Source organism: Nomascus leucogenys, chromosome 12 (genome assembly GCF_006542625.1).
Source record: "Nomascus leucogenys isolate Asia chromosome 12, Asia_NLE_v1, whole genome shotgun sequence".
NCBI classification, from domain to species: domain Eukaryota; kingdom Metazoa; phylum Chordata; class Mammalia; order Primates; family Hylobatidae; genus Nomascus; species Nomascus leucogenys.
Genome location: NC_044392.1, coordinates 27,458,832 through 27,484,300, shown reverse-complemented (window position 1 = coordinate 27,484,300; position 25,469 = coordinate 27,458,832). Strand labels below are relative to the sequence as shown.

The 25,469-nt window shown below is 38.0% G+C and overlaps 1 protein-coding gene across 5 annotated transcripts in view; it reads left to right on the top strand.

Annotated features, from left to right (window-relative positions):
* RABGAP1L (RAB GTPase activating protein 1 like) overlaps positions 1–25,469 on the top strand; it is an 856,710-nt gene that overhangs the window by 126,562 nt on the left and 704,679 nt on the right. For all 5 annotated transcript variants that reach the window (XM_030823945.1, XM_012511351.2, XM_030823947.1 and 2 more), the window contains one exon: positions 15,475–15,616. In XM_030823945.1, the coding sequence (XP_030679805.1) occupies positions 15,475–15,616 (142 nt within the window). The remainder of the gene's footprint in view (positions 1–15,474; positions 15,617–25,469) is intronic.

Sequence of the window (25,469 nt, the reverse complement as noted above, 5' to 3'; positions counted from 1 at the left end):
CGATTCTCCTGCATCAGCCTCCCGAGTAGCTGGGACTACAGGCATGTGCCACCACACCTGGCTAAGTTTTAATTTTTTTGTAGAGGTGGGGTCTTGCTATGTTGCCCAGGCTGGTCTTGAACCCTTGGACTCAAGCAAACCTCCCACTGCAGCCTTTTAAAATGCTGGGATTACAGGCATGAGCCACTGTGCCCAGCTCTTTTAGATTCTTAATGCTTTCTCTATATATGATCATGTTGTCTGCCAATAAAGGTAGCTTTCTATCTGAATGCCTATACATTCTTTTTCTTCTCTTGCTTATTTTTTTTTTTCCCCGTGAACAGTGTTGAAACTCTGTCAAATGTTTTTCTGCATCTTTGCGGTCTTTCCCCCTTTTTTTCTTATCAATATATTGAATTACATTGATTTTTTTTTTAAACATTAAGTCAACCTTGCATTCCTTAGGATAAGTCTCCCTTGGTCATGATGGTATTCTTTTTATATATCACTTTATTGACCCAGTAATATATTTTAAAAAATAATTTTTATGTCCATTTTTATGAGACTTATTGGTTTATAGTTTTCTTATAATGTCTTTGTTGGATTTTAGTGTTCATGTAGTATGGTACCTCAAAAAATGAGTTGGAAATTGTTTCTTCCTATATTTGCTGGGAGAATTTTTATAAGATTTGTATTATTTCTTCCTTAATTGTTGGATAGAGTTCACCAGTGAAACCATCTGGGCCTATAGTTTACTTTGTGGGAAGCCTTTTAAATTATGAATTTAATTTCTTTAGTAGATATTGGATTTATTCCATTTATTATTTTTTTAATTTCTTGAAATGTTGGTGATTTGTCTTTCAAGGAATGTTTCAATTTTATCTGGTCTGTTGCACAAAATATTGCCCTATTTTTTTAAACGTCTATAGGATTTGTAGGATCTTCCTATATTCCTGACATTGGTTAATTTGTTTGTTTTCTCCCTTTGTTTTAATCAGTCTAGGTAGAAGTCTGTAACTTACTGATATTTTCCCTCCAAAGAGCCAGATTTGGGGTGGTTTGATTTTCTTATTTTTTTTTTCTGTTTTCTCTTCGGTTTATTCCCTTTGTTGTTTCATTATTTTTCCTGCTTTAGGTTTCACTTGTGTTTCTTTTTCTGGCTTCATGTGAAGATTAGACCATTTATTATTATTATTATTATTATTATTATTATTATTATTGACAGGGTCTTGCTCTGTCACCCAGGCTGGAGTGCAGTGGCACGACCATAGTTCATTGTAGTGTCGAACTCCTGGGCTCAAGCGAGTCTCCCATCTCTGCCTCCTGAGTAGCTAGGACTACAGGTACATGCCATCATGCTTGGCTTTTTATTTTTGTATGGATGGGGTGTTGCTATGTTGCTCAGGCTGGTCTCAAATTGCTCAAGCAATTCTCCTGCCTTGGCCTCCCAAAGTGCTAGGATTACAGGTGTGGGCCATTGCACCTACCTAATCTTTTTTTTTTATTTTACTGCTTTTTTCCTAATACTTTTTTATTTCTAAGGTTTAAACCTTCCCTCTAACCACTGCTTTAGCTGCATTCCATGAACCTTAATATAATATATTGTGTGTTCATTTTAATTATATTTGAAATATTTTCTAATTTCCCTTGTTATTTATTATGTGTCCTATGGGTCATTCAGAAGCATATTGTTTGATTTTCCAATATTTTTAATTTTTCCATTTTTTTTTTTTTTGCTATTGACTTCTGATTTAGTTTTGTTTTGGTCACAGAGTATACTCTATATGATTTGAATTCTTTTAAACTGTTCAGACTTATTTTATGACTCAGCATATGGTCTACTGTGAATTTTTCAAAAGCACTTGTAAGGGATGTGTGCTCTGCAGTTGTTGAGTGGAGCATCCTATAAATGTCCATTATGTCAAGTTCTATAATAAGATTTTCCTGTGATCTTTACTCAGTAGATCAACAATTTCTATGACTATTACTGTAAGCAATAGTAGTAATTGCCACTACTAATTATTTTTTAATTAGTTTACTACATACCATACCCTCTTCTAAGCACTTTACATGGATTAATTTGTGTAATCTTCAGTAAACTCTGTTGAGGTGTAAGTGCCATTATTACCTCCATTTTCTGGATTTGTACCTAGGCACAGGTAGGTTATTAGGTGGTAGACCAGGAATTGAATCTAAGCAGTTTGACCCTAAAACTTACACATACAGTGTTTATGGGAAATGGAAAATTATGATAGTCTAACACTAAAATTAGGATTTTTTTTCCTGAAAACTTTTTTCATGAGCAGTAGTTTTTTTTTGGTTATATTCTTCTTCATCTTGGTTTTTCCTTACTTGCACCATCTTGATGTTGATAGCACTATTTAAATTAGTTATATGAAGAGTTTGTAAAGAAAATTTAAGGACTTGTAACATTGGAAACACTGACAGTGTACTTGCCCTTACTCCTTTAACAAAATAGGCTCTTGGCTGGTAAAATTCAGTGATTTATGATCCTGATCCAAGAAGAGCACTCTGCTCATATGGGGTTATTTGAAAACTGTTTGCCAAAAAGATTTCTGCTCTAAAAGCCTTTCTAAATGAATGAACATTTGGTATTTTCTTGTTACATGCTAACTCCACTGGCTTAAAGCTTTGCTGGTTGTTAAAATGTCAACATCCCCAGGAAATAGGTCATAATAACTTTTACTACTTGTATTGTCCTTACTGGTAGTGACTTTAATAAGATTCTTTCCTTTAGTCTAGGTTTTATTAGGGGTCAAGGTAAAGAAATCAAGAGGGCATAGCAGGAAAGGCCAAAGTCCTGTATCACTTACAATTTCACTGAGATGCCGGTATTCATTTTAGAAATGATTTTCAATGTTTAGTTTAGTTTATTAAACACTTATTGAGTGCCTACAGTGTGGTAGGCATTATGCATTATGTGATAGGCATTATGCTATGTTGGGGATATTTGAATGAGTATTATCTATTCTCTGTTCTAAAACAGTAAACAATATACTGGTAAAAATGTTACAATACTAGATGATAATGGAACAATAGAAGTATATACATAGTTCAGAAGCAGCAATCACTAATCACCCTTATCACCCTTATTGGAGTCCAGTTAGACATCCTAAGCTTGTATCCAGTTTACTCTGGTGTGTGTTTCACAGCTGTATAACCTTAGGCAAGATATTAGTAGTCTCTGAAATGGGGATTATAATTATGTCACCCCAAAAGATTGTCATAGTGAATAAATACTAATTCATTTAAGACCCTTAGAACAATGCTTGCCACCTGATAAACAACAAATATTAGCTATTATTGTTGTTAGTATTATTAATTGGCTACCTACTTGTTTGTCTTCTATCTAGTCTGTATTCCTTTTGGGCAGAGTCCTTTGTGTATTCAGCCTAACATAAATGAATGAATGAATCAATGAATTGAAGAACTAATTCTGGTGGATAGGTCAGGTGTTTGAAGTGTGACAAAGCAAAGAAGGGGATTTAAGTCAGAGACAATAGTTGGGTAACTTCATAAATCTCTGATCCAACATTGTATATTCAGGATTTGTGGGAAATCAGATACCGATGGAACATCAGTGGACTTGGGTAGGCAATTACTCTGAACAGATAGATAGGTCATTACCATGTCAGGAATTTAGAGACTATCCTCAGGTACGGAGGAACCACTGAAGGCTTTTAACTTCTGAATGACTCTAGATTTTTAATTTAGAAAGGTCACTGTTAACTGCAGTGAAAAGGATATCGTGACTGGTAAATAAAAAGTAAGGAGGCTATTGTGGTCAAGATAAGAAATGATGATAGCCTCAAGAAAGGCAGTGGCAGTGGGGATGGTGGAAAAGACAAATTTGAGGGAAGTAAAGATAAACAAGATTTGGTGTCTGATTTCATGTGAGGTTGAGGGAAAGCAAGAAAGGTATGATTATTTTCAGGTAACTGGATGGTGGTTGATGTTCTTGATTGAGATAGAGCTCCTGAAAGAAAAGTTTTGAGGTGATGAAAGGTAGTGAAATTTTTGATACATTGAATTTTTTTTTTTCTTGAGACAGAGTCTCCCTCTGTAGCCCAGGCTGGAGTGCAGTAGTGTGATCTTGGCTCACTGCAACCTCCGTTTCCCGGGTTCAAGTGATTCTCCTGCCTCAGCCTCCTGGGTAGCTGGGACTACAGGCGCGCGCCGCCATGCCTGGCTAATTTTTGTATTTTTAGTAGAGATGGGGTTTCACTAGTAGAGATGGGGTTTAGTAGAGATGTATTTTTAGTAGAGATGGGCTCGATCTTCTGACTTCATGATCCGCCCACCTTGGCCTCCCAAAATGCCGGGATTGCAGGCATGAGCCACTGTGCCCGGACTTTTTTTTTTGTTTGTTTTTTTGAGACAAAGTCTCACTGTTGTACATGCTGGAGTGGTGTGGCGCAGTCATAGCTAACTGCAGCCTTGAACTCCTGGGCTCAAGTGGTCCTTCTGCCTAGCTTCCCAAGTTGCTGGGACTACAGGTGTGTGCCACCACACCTGGCTAGTTTTTCTTTCTTTCTTTTTTTTGAAATGAAGTCTCACTCTGTCACCCAGGTCAGAGTGCAGCGGTGCCATCTCAGCTCACCGCAACCTCCGCCTCACGGGTTCAAGTGATTCTCTTGCCTCAGCCTCCCAAGTAGCTGGGACTACAGGTGGCCACCACCATGCCTGGCTAATTATTTTTTGTATTTTTAGTAGAGACGGGGTTTCACTATGTTGGCCAGGCTGGTCTCAAACTCCTGACCTTGTGATCCACCTGCCTTGGCCTCCCAAAGTGCTGGGATTACAGGCATGAGCCACCGCACCCAGCTTCTTTTTTTTTTTTTTTTGGTAGCAGTGGGGTCTCACTATGTTGTCCCATCTGGTCTTAAACTCCTGAGCTCAAGTGATCCTCCCACCTTGGCCTCTCAAAGTCCTGGGACTACAGGCATGAGCTCCCACAAGTGGCCTGATATGCTGAATTTATTGTTCCTGTGTGACTCCCAGGTAGAGATGTTTAGCAAGCAGTTGGATATTTGTAACCTAAGCTTGGGAAATAAAGATTTAAAAAGTGGTCAGTGTTGAGAATGATGAAGAGCAGTACATGAAATCACCCAGAGCCTAAGTATTGAATGAGGAGTGAAGGCTAAGCCTTGGGAAACGCAGACATTTAAAAAATTGGAGAGGAGGAGGATTGAGCCAAATAAATATAGAAGGGTAACACAGATCTGGGGGTAAAATCATAAGAACATGATGTTAGGAAAGGCAAGAGAGGAAATAGTTTCCAGCAGGAGAGAATGCCTGAAGTATCAGTTACTGCAAGGAGCTTATTTAGGGATTTAATTGGTAAATAAGAGACAGTGTTCTTAAACTCTAAGACTTGGACAATTTCTGAGGAATAGTGGGACCGAAGTCATATTGCAGTTGATTTAGCATTAGTTGATTTAACTCCCAGCCCTCAGAGCATCTGGGGACAAAAGAGATGCTGGGTACAAATCCAAAGTATTAGGATAGATTTTACTTTATTTTATGTAATTTACTCTCTTCTTATACTTTTCCTGAGTTTGGAAGCCAAACTCTTCTGCTAGTGATACTACTGAATGAGCTTTCCATTAAACTATGGACTCAAGTGTAAAAACTGCTTGTCGCCAACATTTATAGGAATAGCATAGCAGATATTTTAGAAGTTAATTTCTTTGGCAGATTTGGTGTAATTCAGAAATTATGCATCACTTGGTATTTTCTTTTTTTGTAATTTATTGAAGGTCTTTGAATACAGCTGAAAGAAAAATGAGAATTTTGGAAAGTTCCCTTGCTTTCAATTTTATGTGCTTAACATGTCAATTCAAAGTTTTTTAAATGAGTTTTTAAGGACCCCAATATAGAATTCATATTGGAAATACTCATAACTTTATGTTGATACCAGCTATTGCTACTCTGATAAATTGCTTAAGAAATGATTTAATGGGCTATTATTTCTTCTCCTGTTACTGGAAATAAATGTCATGTATCTTTATCCATAAGGTGTTTAGTGACAGGATTCTTTGATAGGGAACTGATTATAATACAAATAAAAAACAAATACCTTTTTAAGTATTTGTTTTGTTTTGGTTTGCTTTGTTTTACCTTGCATAATTTTTTGAATTATGGAATAATTCTATATTCTGCTGGTGATGTTTAGGCAAAACAATGATAAGACACCAGGCACATTTAGCTGCTACTACTTATTTCTGAGTATGTACCATATTGTATTGCAGTAAGTTGTAAGGGAGAAAACATTTCTTAGTGTCTTAGGTTTATGGCTAAGACCCCCTATAACAAGAGACAGAATAACAAGAGAAAAACATAGAAATTTATTTAAGTTTTACATGACATAGTGTTGCAGGTTTTCTTTAGTTCAGCTAAAGACGGAGTCCTTGTCTGTCCCACGCCACAGAAATTTAGGCTTGCAGATGGTTTGAAGAGTGAGTAAAACAGGATTTTATTGGGTGAAAAGGAAGAAAAGGGGGAAGCAGGGACTCTCGCTAGGCCAGAGTGCTAGAGCACCTCCCGCCAGCTCTTCAAATTCCAGGTTCCATACAGGAAGAGGAAGGGCCAGGTTCCTCCCACTGCAAACAGGGCGAACTTCTTGAGGTTCCACCCCAATGAGCATTATGGTTGGAGTTTTTCTGGGGCGGCCCTCCCACCTGGCTGTCTCATTCCCCTCTCTAAAGAACTCGTCTAACAAAGGGCTAATATCCAGAATCTATAATGAACTCAAACAAATCTACAAGAAAAAAACAACCCCATCAAAAAGTGGGCAAAGGATATGAACAGACACTTCTCAAAAGAAGACATTTATGCAGCCAAAAAACACATGAAAAAATGCTCATGATCACTGGCCATCAGAGAAATGCAAATCAAAACCACAATGAGATACCATCTCACACCAATTAGAATGGCGATCATTAAAAAGTCAGGAAACAACAGGTGCTGGAGAGGATGTGGAGAAATAGGAACACTTTTACACTGTTGGTGGGACTGCAAACGAATTCAACCATTGTGGAAGTCAGTGTGGCGATTCCTCAGGGATCTAGAACTAGAAATACCATTTGACCCAGCCGTTTCATTACTGGATATATACCCAAAGGATTATAAATCATGCTGCTATAAAGACACATGCACACGTATGTTTATAGTGGCACTATTCACAATAGCAAAGACTTGGAACCAACCTAAATGTCCAACAATGATAGACTGGATTAAGAAAATGTGGCGCATATACACCATGGAATACTATGCAGCCATAAAAAATGATGAGTTCCTGTCCTTTGTAGGGACATGGATGAAACTGGAAACCATCATTCTCAGCAAACTATCGCAAGGACAAAAAACCAAACACTGCATGTTCTCACTCATAGGTGGGAATTGAACAATGAGAACACATGGACACAGGAAGGGGAACATCACACTCCAGGGACTGTTGTGGGGTGGGGGGAGGGGGGAGGGACAGCATTAGGAGATATATCTAATGCTAAATGATGAGTTAATGGGTGCAGCACACCAACATGGCACATGTATATATATGTAACAAACCTGCACATTGTGCACATGTACCCTAAAACTTAAAGTATAATAATAATAAAATTAAAAACAACAAAAAAAGAAGTATATCTAACTGCTGTTAGATTAAGGATAAGGACTACTACTGATCTTAACTGCTTCCTGCTGATGGGGGCGCTGTTTTGGGGAAATAGCAGAGCTCTCTCAGAGACCTATCTAAGGGTTTCCAGCAGAAGGGGCCATCGTCAGAGGCTCTGGTTGCATGATTGTTTGGCGTTTGATGGCCTGAAGGCAAGAACAGACAAACCGGGTTATTAGAAGACATATATCAAAATGAAACAAGGGGACAGTTAAGGGCAGCTCAAAAATCCCGAGGCCAGAGGGCAAAAGCCTGACTGGCAAAAACACTTTACCCTTTTGCTGGCATGTTGGGTTTTTGGGTTCCCTTTCCCTGAGGCCAATCCTAAGCCAACCAGTGTAAAGGCTGGGAAATTAACTCTTTGCAGGATACATCCGAGGGAAGTGTCCCATAGTACAGAGACACAATTACCTATCAGTGAAGAGAGGACAGAGGAGAAAAAAGGAAAAAAGAGGGTGCCTTTTAAAGGACTCGTAGGGGTCCAGGGTGTATTTTAAAGGGGTACAGACTGAAGATAAATGGCTACCCATCTAGAAAGAGGGTAGCAGGCATCCCTGGTTCCCTTCTCTTCCTAGCAGATACCCACAGTACCTGAGGGAGAGAGGGAAGAGCATCCTCTTTCTGACTTCTGTCCTTGCATCCCCGAGTTCTGGTGACCTTGGCAGGTGCCGCCATGAGTACCAAAGCTGCTTGCACCCATGAAACAGGGGGACCTAGAGAATAGGAATTATCTGCTCTCACCTATGTCTCTTTCCCAGCTACTGTCAGTAGCCTTGGAGTTCCCTAGACCTGATTTATGCCACGGATACTGATGTGGCCTTTATCCAAATAGGAAGCTTGGGCTTGGCTTAATAGGAAGGAATCAGCCACACTCACCTGCGCTGTGCCTTTTAACTTCCCTTATTGTCTGCCTTCGGATCCCTCAGATCCAATTTTCTTTCCTATGGCTTTGACCCAAAGTTTGGAATTGAGTCTGGGGCAGAAATGTATCTTAAGGGGGTTGAATAGACTCCTTATCATAAGCCAAATGCTAAGGTGAAACTGTGGAACTGAGTGCTCCTCCAACAAGGGAGAGGAAAGGATGGCTTGTGACACACCCAGATAACTGGTGCTAAGAGTTGGGTACATGGTGCCTGGCTTTGTTTACCTCCCTTGGTCTTACTTTCCCAAAAGGAAACCTCTGAGTGATGAGCATCCTATTTATTCCCATCATCTGGTAGCATTTGCAGGATAATTGCTCAGAACTAGAATATTGATCCAGACTTGTACATTACCCATCCCTTTTGTTCTTTCTGAGCTGCAGCCAGAAATTGCTGGTTGGTTCACAGGAACAAGCAGGGTTAGTCTAAAATGTAGGTGAGAAAAACAACTAGTGCGTTTAGAATTTAATGGGAAATACAAGTTTTGAAACATGATTTCTGTCTAGTCCTCATGTTGTTAAAAAACAAATCGTCATAGGACTGAGTGGTTTGCAAAATAGACTTTAGTTTTATACTTGGCCTGATTATTTGCGTAAAGTGCAGCGAGAATAATTATTTCTACATAGACCTTTTGGATTGGTTTTGATGGAAGTTTCTTCCACAAGGAATCTCACATAAGACCTTTTAAGGCCAAGCCCAGTCATGGGTTTGTATCCTCAAACACCTGTGAGTTGGGTGATTCTCTCCTCTTAAGGTCCCAGGATAAACCTGGAGCTCCTGGACCTGTTACAAAGTGACATTCTTTACTGACCACAGGTCAGGAACTCTGTACGGGGACTGTGTAGACAAGGGTAGGAGGCCAGTTTCTCACTGGGCTTTTATGGCCTCTGCAATTTGAGATTGACTCAGCCTCAGTAAAATAACCACTTTCTCTAATTGTGTTCTGTTGCAAAAGAAAAATGAATTCTTACTGCACTGATGCAAACAACTATGTTGCCATAAGAAGGCTCACAGATAGTTTCCAAATTCTGGTGGAACCAGGCAGAGAGAAACAAACACGCTCCAAATCTTGATCATAGGAATATACCTTACTCAATTATTAAAGGACATAAATAGTTCAAAATAAGTTTCCTTGACTCTGAAAAACAAAGCAAGGTTCAGCAGTATTCCAAGTAAAAGTCAAAAAGGTTGCTTTGGCTTTCTGAGTTCAGTGCATTTAGTTAACTCTTGTTTTGCTTGATATTCATGAATATTTCAGCTCTTCATGAGTCCTGTACATTTTCCTTTATTAAAATGTCACAGTCTCCAAAGTTATCAGAAGTCTGTGTTTGAGAGCAACTGTTAAAGTTCTATAGCTTATTATAAACCATCTTTTGAAAAGGATTAAAATAAGACAACAATTATCTGTGAGTAGCAAAATATCCAGGGTAGTTACAGTTAGAAACACAGTTGACAAAGAAGGGTGGTTATTTCTGTGGTTTACGATAACTTAACATTGATTGTGGTTGACAGCATATACTTAGACATTAGAATTTTAGAAATCCCATATGATTTTTGAACATATATTAGCATTATTCACAAAAATATAACCTAAAGAAGACAGAACATCATTTTGGCAATCCCATGTACCTAAACATGTCAAATAATACAGTTTACCTCTCTTTTTCTGGACACTTCAGGGTCCCCTGAAGTATTTGAAAAGCCAAGTGCTGGCTGGGAGTGGTGGCTCATGCCTGTAATCCCAGCACTTTGGGAGGCCGAGGCTGGTGAATCACCTGAGGTTGGGAGTTTGAGACCAGCCTGGCCAACATGGAGAACCCTCATCTCTACTCAAAATACAAAATTAGCAGGTTGTGGTGGTGCATGCCTGTAATCCCAGCTACTTGGGAGGCTGAGGCAGGAGAATCCCTTGAACTTGGTGGGGCGGGGGGGGGGGGGGCGGAGGTTGCGGTGAGCCGAGATTGTGCCATTGCACTCCAGCCTGGGTAGCAAGAGTGAAACTCTATCTCAAAAAAAAAAGAGAAGAAAATGAGGTGCCAGGGAACGCGGTTTTGAAACTGAAGTTTGAATTTGGGAAAGCTGTTAAATGTTCAAGGTTTAAAATACTTGAAGCCAGGCCTGGTGGCTTATGCCTGTATTCCTAGCACTTTGGGAGGCCGAGGTGGGTGAAACCCCATCTCTACTAAAAATACAAAAATTAGCTGGGTGTGGTGGTGGGCGCCTGCAATCCTAGCTACTCGGGAGGCTGAGGTGGGTGAAACCCCATCTCTACTAAAAATACAAAAATTAGCTGGGCGTGGTGGTGGGCGCCTGCAATCCTAGCTACTCGGGAGGCTGAGGCAGAGAATTGCTTGAACCTGGGAGGAAGAGGTGTCAGTGAGCCAAGATGGCTCCACTGCACTCCAGCCTGGGCGACAGAGTGAGACTCTATCTTGAATGAATGAATGAATGAATGAATGTCTGAGAACTGAATGACGAGAAGGAACTCACCATAATGACACAGGATTTTTCTTGGTCACTTTGCCAGTCGGAGACCTCTGGTTGGTAACGCCCCTGTGCGGGCCTTGCTGGGCCTGGGTTTACCACAGGAGATGCCCCACACTTGACCTGCCAGTTCATGCCCGGCCTGCAGTTTGTCACGGATCCCATGGCCACTGTGACTGTGTGTTCAGCCTCTGGTTGGAGGTGGGGTGTGAGCGAGCAAGTGTGGGGTCTGGCCAGTTGTTCCAAGTGCTGACACAGAAGCAGGCTTTGTGCAGTGCTTGTTGCTGGACTAGGCATGTCTCAAGACACTCCTGTGATGGTCTCTGATGTCCAGATAGAGGACACAGCACCCAGGATGGGGTGCTGTGACTCTGAAGCCCCTGAGGGGGTGTTACAGCATGCTAATTAGCTCAAGGGGCTGAAAGAGCGGTTATCTGTTCCAGATGGCGGTGTGTTAACTGCTCTTTCAGCCCCTTGCCCCAGTTTGGCCTGTGGCTGCAGGCCTGGCTCAGCCCCATTGCTGCTTTCTGTTGTGTGGGGCAGCTGCCCTCTGCCAGCAGAGGGCAGAGGGCTGAGGGCCACAATGTTACAGCCTTCTGTGTACCCACTTTCAGTGGGTCCTGAGTTCTTGTCCCACATCCAAGAAGAATAGGATCACACTGAGAATTGAAGAGTGAGGAAGGTGGAGAATTTTTTTTTTTTTTTTGGGAGACAGAGTCTTGCTCTGTCACCCAGGCTGGAGTGCAGTGGTGCGATCTCGGCTCACTGCAAGCTCCGCCTACCGGATTCATGCCATTCTCCTGCCTCAGCCTCTCTGAGTAGCTGGGACTACAGGCGCCCACCACCACGCCTGGCTAATTTTTTGTATTTTTTTTAGTAGAGACGGGGTTTCACCATGGTCTCGATCTCCTGACCTCGTGATCCACCTGCTTCGGCCTCCCAAAGTGCTGGGATTACAAGTGTGAGCCACCGTGCCCGGCTGGAAGGTGGAGAATTTAATTGAGCAATGAAACAGATCTCAGCAGAGAGGGGACATGAGGGTGGTCCCCTACCCAAAGTCAGGTGGCCTCTCTCCCATTGTGGCTGGGTCCAGGGCTTTTATGGGCTCAGATTGGGGAGTGTATGCTGATTGGTTTGTGAATGCAAAAAGATTAAAACAAAGGCACCACTCAAAGTTGGGCATGACAGTGTAAAAAGTCAATTAGGGAAGGGGAGGTATATGTAAAATAGGTGAAGGCTGGGGATCAATCAGAGGAAAGTGTGCCAAATGGGAAGACAGATTCTCAGTCCGGTTTGTGGATTTGACTTGTAACTTGTCTTTCAGGCTTTAAACTGCCTTTTGGCTTGAAGGTGGGGTTTCACTGGGGACCTGCCCCTGTCTGCCTAGGATTTGTCTGCCACCTGCCACTGTCAATATAAAGATCCAGGGAAAGACTTTTCAAAGGAACAGCTAATGTAAAAGTTCTAAGATACGGACAAGCTTGGATTGTTGTTAGGATTGAATTCTTGCTATCCTTATTGTTATTGCCATAGTAATTATTTTTGCAGGATTTCCAGAGTAGTGCTAGACTAGGACACAGAAGCCACTTTTGCTGCTTCATTATTCCTGAACATTACTTGCATATTGTACTATAGGTTAGACTCTCTCATTCCTCATAGTGTTAACTAACATCAACAGCACAAAATGATAACAAGAAATAACTTGTTATTACTGTGTGCTGAGCATTTGTCTAAATACTTTACTTGCTTTTTGTGTCTGGCTTGGGACAGAATTTGGATTCAGAAAAGAGAGAGGTCTCAAGAAACAAGAGAGGAAGGAAAGTTAGAATGAATTGAGAGGAGCCATAATGGTAAAAAGACATGAAATGGTACTTCAGGTGAAGAGTTAAGGGGGAGCAGAAACTTTTCTCTTGATAAATCTGTTTTCCACATGCCAACTTCCTGTTTTTTGCCTTCAGACAAGAGATAGTTTGGAGGGAAGAGGCTTGCCCGTAAGAAAAGGATCGGCTTCAGATCAGGACAGGAGTTAGCTGTTCTCAGAAATTTCTATGACTTGACTTTCAATACAGGGAAGTAAGCTACTTTTTTGATCTGTGCTAAGTGTAGGTTTGATATTAAAATATCAAATGTTTTCTTGCCCTCTCCTCCAAATATCTTCTTTGCTTTTGAGTGCCTTAACATTCCTTTAAGTTGGAGGCAAAACTTCTAATCAACTATTAAAGTTAAAAAGCATAAAAGGAAAATTCCCATTTGAAGATGCATGTTGGTTTAAACCTACTTAAATCAAAGTATGATCAGTCAGTAAATAACCAAAAGTAACCGAATAATAACTATCCTAACTGCAGAAAGATGAAAATTAACAAGGTTGTGGAGTACTTATAAAATTGTGAGAAAATATCTGTTGGGGGCATTTTCTTTTTTTTTTTAACTTAGTGCTTCTGATTAGCATTGGTGTTCTTTATTGTCACCTCTGCAGAGGTAAATAGAAGCTGCTTGGAAATGTATTTTTTTCTTGTGATTTTATGTATCTGTAGCTTAGTGAGAATATTTGATTCTGTTATGTGTTTTATATAGACATTCTTGTTGAAAATAACAGGTCTTGTAGGTAATAGTTCTCAATTCAGCTTTGCATCAGAATAACTTATGAACCTTAAAAAAAAAAATCCAGATTCCTAAATCTTGCCCTAAGGATTAGGCATTAGTGTTTAAAATATAAAAAGCCTCAGGTCTGGTTTCCTCATTTATAGCCACTGTCGAGACTTGTAACTTTAGAGAATTTATAGAGATATCAGCATATTGTACTTTGTATTTAATATTTGATGATGGCATGCCATATTGAAAAAAGGTTTTAGAATTTATTTGCATAAATGTGATGAATCTTTGTGATGTGGCTTAGCCAACCCTCATTTATTGAGCTCCTATTTACATGTTGCTAAGCTGTAATGAACGCTAATATGAACCAGACAATTTTCTTTATAAATACAGATTGATTTTTTAGTTATCTAAAATATGTGAATATTGGGAACAAGTAGTGTTTTTTAATAAAAATATGCTTATTTGAAACTCAGTTTCCAGGTGCAATATTTAGATTCTATATGAGATCAAAGTAGTTCAGATTCTGCTTGTATAGGAAACTAAGTGCGGATGAAATATTTTACCACTATTGTACAATTTTGTACTACAACATCAGAGTTGAGTTGTTTATACAAAACGTTTGTCAACTTCTCAGAAAGACAGTTATATTGTTTGTAAATAAGAACAGTTTTATTTCCAATCTGTATACTTTTTCTTACTGTAATGCACTGGACAGGGCTTCATGGGATGTTGAATGAGAGTGGTGACAGTGGACTTTCTTCCTTCTTTCTCCATCTCAGGGGGAAATTATTCAGCCTTTTACCTTTAAACATAGTGTTACTTGTAGATTTTTCTTAGATACTCTTTATCAGGTTGAGGAAGCTTGCTTGTATTACTTGTTTACTGAGCATTTTTAACATGAATGAATGCTGAATTTTCTCAAATGCCCTTTATTTTGAGATGACATTAATTGATATGAACATAAGTTCTTTCTTCTTTAGTCTATTAATATAGGGGATTATGCTGATTGATTTTTCCAATGTTGAACCATCTTGGCATTCCCCAACTAAATCCTATTGGTTGTGATGTATTTTGTATGTGTATATGTATAAAATTTGTAATTTGGTTTATATATATTTGATTTGAAATATATTTGAATATATATTTATTTGAATTTGTTTTATGTATATGTATAAAATGATTTGATTTGCTAATATATATAATTTATAATTTGATTAACAAATTAAATCCGTATAGATATATGTAACCCACATGTATATTTTTATACATATAACAAATATATCTTTAACAAAAAATATAACAACTATATCTGTGGCTACCTATCAGGGATGGGTATAATATAGGAAGGCATATTGGTACGCATGTGGTTCCCCAACTGTATACAGTTGTAAAAATTCTTTGAGCTGTATACTTTAGTTTTGTGTAAGGTAGTTAGTTGAGTCTAGACCCTGTCTCCAAAAAAAAAAAAAAAAAAAAAAAAAAAAGAGTCTAGCATCACTTGCTTATCTGTCTCTCCTAGAACCTCTGGTGTTTCAGGTTTTTCTGATGAAAAGAAATTGAGTTCTCCAAAAATAATTAGTAGGTTTCATCATATTAGTTAAAAATAATACTAGAGGAACATAAATTTAGAATATCCTGTGAAAGACAATGCACCTTAAAAGTTTTCAGAACCTCAGACATGCTGTAGATCAAACACGACACGCTATTCTTCCTTGCAGCTCTTTTGAATGAACTATTTAAATACTATCAATGTTTCCTTCAGATTTCTAATACTTAAATACACTGTTATATTTTTCTCAGTCTGAGGGAAAAGGCCATACCAATGCTGGAGATGCAATATATGAGGTGGTGAGTCTACAGCGAGAGTCTGACAAGGAAGAACCAGTCACTCCTACTAGTGGAGGGGGTCCAATGTCACCCCAGGATGATGAAGCAGAAGAGGGTAAGAAGTTGGACTTAATCAGTTTCTTCTGTATGTATAGCTGCTTTACTTACAGTCTTCAGAGGAGGTGTGTGTGTTGTGGGGAGAAGTGGTGGTTATTCCTAACTTCTGTTACCCTGAGGCCAGATTCTACAAGATGCAGAAAAGAATTTGGTTCATTTGGTTCCTAAGTTGCATAGTCCCCAGTGCCACTTTTGCAACTATTTAAATTTGACAGCATCACTTGGCTGTTGTTGTTTCTATTTTATTTCAATTATTTTTATTTTTTATTTTTTTGAGATGGAGTCTCCCCTGTCACCCAGGTTGGAGTGCAGTGGAAAATCTCGGCTCACTGCAACCTCTGCCTCCCGGGTTCAAACAATTCTCCTGCCTCAGCCTCCTGAGTAGCCAGATACAGGTGTGTGCCACCAGGCTTGGCTACTTTTTTTTTGTATTTTTAGTAGAGATGGGGTTTCACCATGTTGGCCAGGTTTGTCTCGAACTCCTGACCTCAAGTAATCTGCCCGCCTCAGCCTCCCAAAGTGCTGGGATTACAGGCGTGAGCCACTGCATCTGCCCTCAATTAATTTTTTTAAATTTTTTAGTTGTAATTATAGCCTTTAATTTTTTTCTATTTTATTTTTTCTATTTTATTCTTTGCCTGTATGCGTGTGTGTGTATATATATATATATATTTTTTTTTTTTTTTTAATACTTTAAGTTCTAGGGTACATGTGCACAACGTGCAGGTTTATTACACATGTATACATGCGCCATGTTGGTGTGCTGCACCCATTAACTCGTCATTTATATTAGGTATCTCTCCTAATGCTATCCCTCCCCTCTCCCCCCACCCCATAACAGGCCCCGGTGTGTGATGTTCCCCTTCCTGTGTCCAAGTGTTCTCATTGTTCAATTCTCACCTATGAGTGAGAACATGCAGTGTTTGGTTTTTTGCCCTTGCGATAGTTTGCTCAGAATGATGGTTTCCAGCTTTGTCCATGTCCCTACAAAGGACATGAACTCATCCTTTTTTATGGCTGCATAGTATTCCATGGTGTATATGTGCCACATTTTCTTAATCCAGTCTGTCATTGATGGACATTTGGGTTGGTTCCAAGTCTTTGCTATTCTGAGTAGTGCTGCAATAAACATACGTGTGCATGTGTCTTTATAGCAGCATGATTTATAATCCTTTGGGTATATACCCAGTAATGGGATGGCTGGGTCAAATGGTATTTCTAGTCCTAGATCCCTGAGGAATCGCCACACTGACTTCCACAATGGTTGAATTAGTTTACAGTCCCACCAACAGTGTAAAAGTGTTCCTATTTCTCCACATCCTCTCCAGCACCTGTTGTTTCCTGACTTTTTAATGATCGCCATTCTAACTGGTGTGAGATGGTATCTCATTGTGGTTTTGATTTGCATTTCTCTGATGGCCAGTGATGATGAGCATTTTTTCGTGTGTCTGTTGGCTGTATAAATGTCTTCTTGAAGTATCTAATGAGAAGTTTCAAATGATCTCCTGTGATTTTAGAATTTTCATGATTGTTATGTCATGTCCTATTTCTCATTTGACATCATTCAATTCTTACTTGTTTTTTGTTGTTGCTGTACCTCTTACCACTGCTTTTTTGGAAATAGTGGGGTATCTGCTCTATTTACTACATGGTTGCTGCTGAGAGATAACTGACCTCACAAAAAGCACACATCATATGGCTCTGTGCTCAATACTCTTTTTATACAAACTAGAGGTAAATTACAGATGTTTACTTTAAGACCTTGTATCATGTGCTTCTAGGGTATGGTTTATTAACAGTAAATTTCTTAATTTTTATTATCTTTGAAAAAAGCATCTTAGAATTCTCAGTCTTGCTTCTGTATGAAACTGTTTTTTTCTTTGATTGCCATAAACATAATAATTATTTTTAGCTAATATTTATTTAGTGCTTACTATATGCTAAGAACATTCCAAGTATTTCAAATATGTTAACTTATTTGCATCTTACAATCCTATGAATACTCTTATTAACTTGGTTTTAAGGATGAGAAACTGAGACACAGAGAGCATAATCACTTGCTAAGCTCGCTTAGCTCAAAGTGACAAAGCTGAGATCTGAGTCCAGGCTCTCTGACTTTAAGATTTGTACTTGTAACTATGACATTATTCGGTCAAGTTAGCCAGTTGACTAAAACATGAAAACAACTCACTTTTAAAACTAAGGTAAAATTCACATAACATGAAAATAACTATTTAAACATGTACAACTCAGTGGCATTTTAGTACATTCACAATTTTGGGCAACCATCACCTCTATCTAGTTCTTAAACATTTTTGTCATCCAAGAGGAAATATTATACCCATAAAGCAGTCACTCCCTGTTCTCCCCTTTCCCTTCCCCGTGGCAGCCACTAATCTGCTTTCTATCTCTATGGCTTTACCTATTTTGCATAATTCATATAAATGGAATCATAGAAAAAGTGACTTTTTGTGTCTGGCTTCTTTCACTTAGCACAGTTTTTTGAGCATATTGTTTCATCTACATTGATACATGATATAGCAGGTGTCAGTATTTCATTCCATTTGATGACTGAATAATAATTGATTGTTTAGATAAACCACATTTTGTTTATCCATTCATCTTTCAATGGACACTGGTTGATTCCATATTTTGGCTATTGTGAACAATGCTGCAGTACACATGGGAGTGCAGCTGTCTCTTTGACATACTGGTTTCATTTCCTTTGGATATATATGCAGTAGTAGGATTGCTAGATTATATGGTAGTTCTATTTTTAATTTTTTGAGGAACCACTATACTGTTTTTCATAATGGTTGTACCAATTTGTATTTCTACGAATAGTGTTCAAGGGTTCCCTTTTCTCCACATCCTTGGAAATGCTTACTTTGCTTTCTGATAATAGCCGTTTTCACGGGTGTGAGATGATATCTCATTGTGGTTGTGATTTCCATTTCCCTTATGATTAGTGATGTTGAGTACCTTTGCATACACCTGTTAGTCATATGCATGTCTTCTTTTGAGAAATGTCTATTTAGGTCCCCTGTGCACTTAAATTTTTTTTTTTTTTTTTGCTATTGAGTTGTGCAAAATTCACATATATATGTGTATTTATGTATGTATGTATATATATATATGCAGGCAATATACATATCTATACATATATTCACACATATACATATATGCATATCTGTTATGAGACATGTGATTTGCAAATATTTTTTCCCATTCTGTAGGTTGCCCTTTCATACTGTTGATTGTTTCCTTTGTTTTGCAGATGTTGTTTAGTTTAATGTAATCCCATTTATCTATTTTTGCTTTTGTTCCTTATACTTTTGGGGTTGTATCCAAAAAATCATTGCCCAAACCAGTGTCATGGAACTGCTCCCCTTTGTTTTCTTCTAGTAGTTAAATTTAAGTCTTTAATCCATTTTTAGTTTATTTTTATGTATGGTGGTGTGAGATAAATGTCTAATCTCTAATTTCATTCTGCTGCCTGTTGTGGATATCCGGTTTTTCCAAAACCATTTATTTGAAGAGACTGTTCTTTCCCCATTGTATGTTCTTGGCGCCTTTGTTGAATATCAGTTGGCTCTAAATACATGGAATTATTTCTGTTCTCTTTATCCCATTGGTCTATATGTCTATTTTTATGCTGATCTCATGTTGTTTTGGTTACTTTAGCATTGCAATAGATTTTGAAGTCAGATAGTGTAATGCTTCCAGCTTTGTTCTTTTTGCTCGAGATTGTTTCACCTATTTGGGATCCTTTGTGGCTCTGTATGAATCTTAGGATTTTTTTTCCTATTACTGTGAAGAGTGTCATTGGAATTTTGTTAGGGATTGCATTGTGATCTGTAGATTGCTTTGAGTAGTATAGACATTTAAACATATTAATTCTTCCAATCCATGTACACAGTATATCACTTCATTTATTTGTATCTTCTTAAATTTCTGTCATCAATGTCTTATAGTTTTCAGTGGAGAAATCTTTCACCTCATGGGTTAAATTTATTTCTAAGTATTTATCTTTTTGTAGCTAATGGGATTTAAATGGGGTTTAAAAAATTAGTTTTCAGATAGTTTGCTGTTACTCTGTAGGAATGCTACTGATTTTTGTATCCTGCAACTTTACTGAATTTATGTATTCTAACAGTTTTTCAATGGAGTGTTTAGGGTTTGCTATAAATAAGATCATGTCATCTGCAAACCAGGACAATTTGATTTCTTCTCCAATTTGTATGCCTTTTATTTCTTTCTCTTGCCTAATTGCTTTGGCCAGGACTCATTACTATTTTGAATAGAAGCGGCAAGAATAGGCATCCTTGTCTTGTTCTGAATCTTACAGGAAAAGCTTTTAGCCTTTGCCCATTCAGTATAATGTTAGCTGTGGGTTTGACATATATGGCCTTATTTTATTGAAGTATATCCCTTCTATACTTAATGTGTTGAGGGTTTTTCATGTGAAAGGATGTTTAATTGTGTCAAATGCTTCTTCTGTATTAGTTGAAATTATCATATGATTTTTATCCTTCATTCTGTTCATGTGATGCATTACATTTACAGATTTGCATATGTTAACTCATTCTTGCATCTCCTGGATGAATCCCACTTGATCATGATGAATAATCTTTTTAATGTGCTGTTGTGTTTGGTATTCTAGTGTTCTGTTGAGGTTTTTTGCATCTGTGTTCTTCAGAAATATTGGCCTGTAGTTTTCATTTTTTGTAGTATCCTTGTCTGTGTCTGGCTTTGGTATTAGTGTAATGCTGGCCTCATAAAATGAGATTGGAATTACTCTGTTCTCTTGAATTTTTTGGAAAAGTTTGAGAACAGTTGGTATTAATTCATCTTTCAGTCATTGGTAGAATTCAGCAATGGAGCCATCAGGTCCTGAGCTTTCTTTTTTTGTTGGGAGACTGTTTATTATTGATTCAGTGTTATTACTCATTATTGGTTTGTTCAGATTTTCTGTTTCTTGATAATTCAATCTTGGTAGGTTGTATGTGTCAAGGAATTATTCATGTCTTCTAGGTTGTTTAACTGTTTAATGGTCTATAACAGTATTTTATGATTCTTTGTATTTCTGTTGTATCAGTTGAAATGTCTCCTTGGTGTTGAGGAGCATGTTGTTTAATTTCCATGTATTTGTGAATTTTCCAAAGTTTTTTCTGTTATTAATTTGTTGTTTTATACTATTGTGGTTGAAAAAGATACTTGATACGATTTCAGTCTTCTTAAATTTGTTAAGACTTGTTTTGTGGCCTAACATATGATCTGTTGTAGAGAATGTTTCATACACAGTTGAGGAGAATGTATATTGTGCAGTTGTTAGATGGAATGTCTTATATATTATTTAGTCTAGAGTGTACTTTAAGTCTGATGTTCCTTTATTGATATTCTGTCTGGATGATCTGTCCATTGCTGAAAGTGGGTTGTTGAAATCTCTTACTATTTTTTGTATTGCAGAATGTCTCTTCAGATCTATTAATATCTGCTTTATATATAGGTACTTTGATGTTGAGTGCATATATTTACAATTATTATAGTCTCTTGCTGAATTGACCTTTTTATTGTATAATCACCTTCTTTGTCTCTTTAAATTTTTTTAATTTTAATTTTTGTGGACACATAGTAGGTGTATATATTTATGGGGTACATGAGGTGTTTTGGTAAAGAATGCAGTGTGAAATAAGCACATCACGGAGAATGGAGTATTTATTCTCTCAAGCATTTATCCTTTGAGTTACACACAATCCAGTTATACTTTTTAAGTTATTTTAAGTTGTACAATTAAGTTATTATTGACTATAGTCATCCTGTTGTGCTGTCAAATACTAGGTCTTACTCATTCTTTCAATTTTTTTTGTGCCTATTAACCATCCCTGCCTCCCCCTCCCAACCCATCACTACTATTCCCAGCCTCTGGTAACCATCTGTATTAGTCTGTTCTCACACTGCTGTAAGGGTACTACCCAAGATTGGGTAATTTATAAATAAAGGAGGTTTAATTGACTCACAGTTTTGCATGGCTGGGGAGGCCTCAGGAAATTTACAATCATGGCAGAAGGGGAAGCAGGTACTTTCTTCACAAGGCGGCAGGAGAGAGTGTGAGAGAGAGAAAAGGGAAGAGCCCCCTTATAAAACCATCAGATCTCATGAGAATTCATTCACTATCATGAGAATAGTATGGGGGAAACTGCCCCCATGATCCAGTCACCTTCTACTAGGTCTGTCCCTCAACAACTGGGGACTATAATTCAAGATGAGATTTGGGTGGGGGATGCAAAGCCTAACCATATCATCATCCTTCTACTCTCTGTGTCCATGACTTCAATTGTTTTGATTTTGAGATCCCACAAATAAGTGAGAACATACTATGTTTGTCTTTCTGTGCCTGGCTTATTTCACTCCACATAATGATCTCCAGTTCAATCCATGTTGTTGCAAATGACTGGATCTTTATTTTTATTTTTATTTTTTTGAGATGGAGTTTCACTCTCGTTGCCCAGGCTGGAGTGCAGTGGTGCGATCTCAGCTCACTGCAACCTCTGCCTCTTGGGTTCAAGTGATTCTCTTGCCTCAGCCTTCTGAGTAGCTGGGATTACGGTTGTACAGCACCATGCCTGGCTAATTTTTTGTATTTTAGTAGAGATAGGGTTTCGCCGTGTTGGCCAGGCTTGTCTCAAACTCCTGACCTCAGGTGATCCACCCATCTTGGCCTCTCAAAGTGCTGGGATTACAGGCATGGGCCACCATGCCCAGCTGACAAATGACTGGATCTTATTCTTTTTTTGGTTGAATAGTCCTCCGTTGCATGTAAGTACCACATTTTCTTTATCCATTTATCTGTTGATGGACACTTAGGTTGCTTCCAAATTTTAGCAATTGTAAACAGTGTTGCAACAAACACAGGAGTACACATATCTTTTTGCTACGCTGATTTCCTTTCTTGTTGGAAATATACCCAGCAGTGGGATTGCTGGATCATGTGGTAGCTTAATTTTTAGCTTTTTGAGGAACCTCCAAACTGTTCTCCATAGTGGTTGTACTAATTTACATTTCCACCAACAGTGTACAAGGGTTCTTTTATCTCAACATCACTAGCATTTGTGATTGCCTGCCTTTTGGATGTAAGCTATTTTAACTGGGGTGAGGTGATATTTCATTGTAGTTTTGATTTGCATTTCCCTGATGATCAAAGATGTTGAGCATCTTTTCATATGCCTGTTTGCCATTTGTATGTCTTTTTTTTTCTTGAGAAATGTCTATTCAAATCTTTTGCCCATGTTTTAATCAGATTATTCAATTTTTTCCTACAGAGTTGTTTGAGCTGTCCCTTATATTTTCTGGTTATTAATCCCTTGTCAGATAGGTAGTTTACAAATATTTTCTCCCATTCTGTGAGTTATCTCTTCACTTTGTTAATTGTATCCTTTGCTGTGCAGAAGCTTTCTAACTTGATATGGTCTCATTTGTTCATGTTTGCTTTGGGTGCCTGTGTTTGTGGGGTATTACCCATGAAATTTTTGCCTAGACCAATGTCCTGGAGATTTTCCCCAGTGTTTCTTATAGTAGTTTTATGGTTTGAAGTCTTATACTTGAGTCTTTAATCCATTTTGTTTTGATTTTTGTATATGGTGAGAGGGGACTAGTTTTATCCCTCTGCATATGGATATTCAGTTTTCCCACAACCATTTATTGAAGAGACTGTTCTTTCTCCAATGTATGTTTTTGGCATCTTTGTCAAAAAAGATTTCACTGTAGACGTATGGATTTATTTCTGGATTCTCTCTTCAGTTCCGTTGATCTATGTGTCTGTTTTTTATGCCAGTCCCATGCTGTTTTGGTTACTATAGCTCTGTAGTATAATTTGAAGTCAGTTGTGATTCTTCAACTGCCTCAGCCCCCCAAGTAGCTGGGACTACAGGTGCCTGCCACCACACCTGGCTAATTTTTTGTATTTTTAGTAGAGACGGGGTTTCACCGTGCTAGCCAGGGTGGTCTCGATCTCCTAACCTTGTGATCTGTCTGCTTCGACCTCCAAAAGTGCTGGGATTACAGGCATGAGCCACCACCACACCCGGCCATAAATGGGATTATTTTTAAAAATTCTTTTCCACATTGTTGACAATTGGCATATGTAAATGCTACCAATTTTTGTATTGTAATTTGGTATCCTGCAACTTTACTGAATTTGTTCATGAGTTTTAATAGTTTTGTGGTGGAGCCTTTAGGTTTTTCCAAATTTATATTTGGAAATATATCTGCAAACAAGGATAATTTGACTTCTTTCTTTCCAATTTGGATGCCCTTTATATCTTTGTCCTGTCTGATTGCTCTAGCTAGGACTTGCAGTACTGTGTTGATTAACACTGGTAACAGTGCTCTAGCTAGGACTTCTGGTGCTATATTGAATAACAGTGGTGACAGTGGGCATCCTGGTTGTGTTCCAGATCTTAGAGGAAAGGCTTTCAGTTTTTCTCCATTCAGTATGGTACTAGCTGTTGGTCTGTCATATATAGCTTTTATTATGTTGAGGTATGTTCCTTCTATCTCAAGCTTTTTTTGAGGGTTTTTAATCATGAAGGATGTTGAATTTTATCAAATGCCTTTTCAGTATCGATTCAAATGATCATAGTTTTTTTCCTTTATTCTGTTGATACGATGTGTCACATTGATTGATTTGAACCATCCCTGCATCCCAGGGATAAATCTCAATTGGTCATGATGAATGATCTTTCTAAAGTATTGTTGAATTCGGTTTGCTAGTATTTTGTTGATGATTTTTGCATGAGTATTTATCAGAGATATTGGCCTACAGTTTTCTTTTTTTTGATGTGTTTTTCTGGTTTTGGTATCATGGTAATACTGGCCTTGTAGAACGAGTCTGGACATTTGGAAGAGTTCCCTCATCCTCTGTTTTGCAGTAGTTCGATTTGGATTGGTATTAGTTCTTTAAATATTTGATAGAATTCAACAGTGAAGTCATCGGTTCCTGGGCTTTTCTTTAGTGGGAGACTTCTTATTATTGCTTCAATCTCAGTACTTGTTATTAGTCTATTCAGGTCTTGGATTTCTTCATGGTTCAATCTTGGTAGGTTGTATGTGTCTAGGAATGTGTTCCATTCTTCTAGATTTTCCAATTCATTGGCATATAGTAGCTCATAGTAACCACTAATGATCCTTTGAATTTCTGCCATCTCAGTGATAATGTCTCTGTTTTCTTTTCTGATCTTATTTATCTGTATCTTTTTGCTTTTTTTCTTAGTCTGGCTAAAGGTTTGTCAATTTTGTTGAACTTTTCAAGAAACCAGTGGTTTGTTTCATTGATTGTTCATTTTTTAAAGTTTCAATTTATTTGTTCTCTGATCTTTATTAGCTCTTTCCTTCAACTAATTTTGGGTTTGGTTTGCTTCTGCTTTTCTCATTTTTTAAGATGCATCATTAGAATGTTTATTTGAAGTTTTTCCTTTTTTTGATGTAGACATTTATAGCTATAAACTTCTTTCTTTGTACTGCTTTTGCTGGGTTTTGGTATGTTGTGTTTCCTTAATCATTTATTTCAAGAAATTTTTCAATTTCCTTCTCAATTTCTTCATCGACCCACTGGTCATTCAGGAGCGTATTGTGTAATTTCTCTGTATTGGTATAGTTTCCAAAATTCCTCTTTTTAACAATTTCTAGTTTCATTCCACTGTGGTCAGAGAAGATGCTTGATATTATTTCAGTTTTTTGGGAATGTTTTAAAACTTATTTTCTGACCTAAAATATGGTCTGTTCTTGAGAATCATCTGTGTTCTGAGGAAAAGAATATGTATTCTGCAGCCATTGGATGAAATATTCTGTAA